Genomic DNA, 2,928 nt, shown 5'->3' on the forward strand with positions numbered 1-2,928 from the left:
TGCAGTTTAGAATTACATAAACAGCTTTGAAAAGAAATAATTAATTTAATCCATAAAAATCAGAAATAAATAATTCAGATACAAACATTTTCATTAATCAGTAATTTCACTTTGATGATACAGAAAGAGTTTCTAAGGAACTTGCTTAAGTAAAAGCAAGCAAACAAGAACTGAGACACTTGGACACTTAAGGTGAATCTGCATTACAGTATGTGCTTCCCTGATATGAGTTTTGGGTTTTGCTTTTACCCAATTAAAGAATTTATCAAAATGGCCAGAACCATTTAGAAAAAAGAAAAAAAAAATCATAATTGCAATGTAATTTATCGAATAGCATTACTTTTTTTTTTCCTCTGATCATATCTTTTCTGTCCTTATTCGTTCCATGAAGATACGTATTCTTTCCAACGCTACTTCAAGCGTTTTCTCACTCATATTTGCAAAGCATACCCTGAACCAACCTGGTTCAGAACAATGGCAAGAAGACCCCGGAGAGATATTAAGTTTCACTTCATGCAAAATAACATTCCAAAGCTCCAATTCTCCTTCCCTAGTTGGCTTCTCCAAGAGTGGACTTAGATTCATCCAGCAAAACAATCCTGCATTCCCTTTCAAGCATTCAATCCCAACACTTCTCAACCCTTCAATTATCATTTGATATCTCTTCCTCAGTCTCTCTCTATTAGTCTTAATGTAGGTCTCAGTGAACTTGTTATCAGATAACATACAAGCCAATAAGTGTTGTGTCTGAGAGGATATTAATGTGAAACTTGACATCCTTCTTGCTGTTGTCACAACCTTATCATTGTATGAATAAATAGTACCAACTCTGAAACCAGGAAGACCAAGGTCTTTTGAGAGACTATAAACAATGTGAACTCTTTCTGCATTTTTGTACTGACGAGCTTCAAGGATTTCTGCTACACTTACAAACTCAGAGGAGGAGAAGACTGAGCCTGAGTAGATTTCATCTGAGACAAGATGGATGTTCTTGCAAGTCACAAAATCAAGAATCTCCTCCAGAACCGAGCGTTGAATTGTTGCACCTAACGGGTTTGAAGGGTTTGTGATTAACACTCCTCTCACTTTAGTGTTCATAGCTTCTGCTTCTTTATATGCAGCCTCTAAAGCTTGAGGAGTAATTTGGAAATTGTTTGAGCTGTCACAGTGGATTGGAACTATGTTTACTCCAGTTCTCCACCTTAAATCTCTATCAAATCTGTAAAACAAGAAAGAAATTAAATAAATAAAAATTCCAGGTTATTGATCTTAGTTTAAGCAAGCATGCAGTTACGTGCTTCCAAATAAAAAAAATATATATATATATATATATATATAGTGTTTGATTCTTACCCTGGATAGTAAGGGGTTGGAACAAGTAAAGCATCTCCTGGATTTGCGAGAATGAAAGTTAAGAGCTCATTGGCTGCAGTTGCCCCTGCAGTGAGGACTACTCTGTGTGGGTCAAATTTTGCTCTCCCTCCTCTTATTTGTTCCATGAAACTTGCCATTGCAGTTCTGAATGACTCAAGTCCATGATAGTCTTGAAATAAAGCGTTCTCTCTGAAACCAGAAACTCCTTTTCCCCAGATGGAGGCCTCTGAGTGTTCTTCTAAGTACTTTTCCAGCAAATCAAATGAAACCTGAACGGTACAATATAACAAGATTAATAGCTAATTAATTAATTACATGCTATGTAACTAATTACACTGGGATGATTAATTCTTCTATTAATTGTTTTGCTTTTTGACTATATTTTGAATGACTACTAGAAAAATCCTATATAGCGAGGGAATTGCTATGCAAATTCTCTCACTAATTTCATCCTTAATACTACTTTCCCTCGCAAATTCCCTCGCAAAATCGTTTGCGAGGGAATTTGCAAGGAAAAGTAGTAGCGAGGATAAAATTAGCGACGAAATTTGAATAGCAATTTCCTCGCTATACACAATTTTTCTAGTAGTAACAGAAACATGTTTAATTTGAATTAATTTATTTTGTAACATTTAAGATTATTATTTTATAATTTCTTACAAAAATCAAGAAAAATATTTATCTGAAATAAGTATTTATCAAACATGTTGCAAGATATATCCACTTACTTGATTTTCAGCCAATCCCATTTGTATAACACCGGAGGAGTTAGTTATTTCATCATAAGGATTTTCATCGTAGGCTTTCCATCCAGCAAAATAGGGAGAGTCCTCCCCATGAGTTTCAGAAATTGCCACTTTTGAAAGCTGCACACAAGCTTGCCCTATCTCAATACCCATAACAACTAGCTTTTTCTTGCTAAGAAAAGATGGGGGGGGGGGGGGGGGGGGGGTTTAAAAATAAAAACTGCAATTGCAGAGGCTTTTATTTATTATAGGAAGCAGAAAACTTGTGTTGGTAGGAGAGTAAGAAGAATGGAAGAGAGAAACTAAAGAGAGTTGTTGATTTAGAGTTTGTCAAAACCACCTCTATATATAGGGTTTGAGTCTCTACATAAAACACTAATAGAAAAAAAAAAAAAAAAACATCAATTATTGATAACAAATCGGAGCTTTACCTTTTAGTTTTTTACTGAAATAGATTTATCTGATGTGACTTGTGAGTTGTGACAACTGTACATCTTGCCAGATCACACGGAAAATATATGGTTGTTGTTTGGGTCTTGGATTTCTCCTCATTATAGTTCTCCATAGCTTGAAGATTTTTAATATGTCGGTTTATTAATGGGGTAGTGTTCATAATATAATTTGTTAATTAGTAGTGTGGCTATTTTATATGGTTTCAATTTCAAATTTCAATTGTTATTTATTAAATTAAAAGTGGTTGAGTTCTCAAAAAGAATTTTCAGTTCTCAACCTATGACTAATAAAATCCCTTGCAGCACAAACTCCAAAAACTCCTTTGCGAAAACCAAATCATATTATTAAGATCATC

General features: G+C 34.4%; 1 protein-coding gene across 1 annotated transcript; it reads right to left on the reverse strand.

The window, feature by feature from the left end:
* Positions 1 to 357: 357 nt before the first annotated feature.
* LOC133293100 (1-aminocyclopropane-1-carboxylate synthase 7-like) lies at positions 358 to 2,273 on the reverse strand. The gene is made up of 3 exons (XM_061491632.1): positions 2,103 to 2,273; positions 1,354 to 1,643; positions 358 to 1,219 (listed from the first exon to the last, which is right to left on the reverse strand). The coding sequence occupies exons 1-3, from the start codon at positions 2,271 to 2,273 to the stop codon at positions 358 to 360; spliced, it is 1,323 nt and encodes a 440-aa protein (XP_061347616.1).
* Between the last annotated feature and the right edge of the window lie 655 nt (positions 2,274 to 2,928).

This window comes from Gastrolobium bilobum, unplaced genomic scaffold, assembly GCF_033153095.1.
Source record: "Gastrolobium bilobum isolate Gb01-03AN ecotype WA unplaced genomic scaffold, APGP_CSIRO_Gbil_v1 utg16185, whole genome shotgun sequence".
NCBI classification, from domain to species: Eukaryota; Viridiplantae; Streptophyta; class Magnoliopsida; order Fabales; family Fabaceae; genus Gastrolobium; species Gastrolobium bilobum.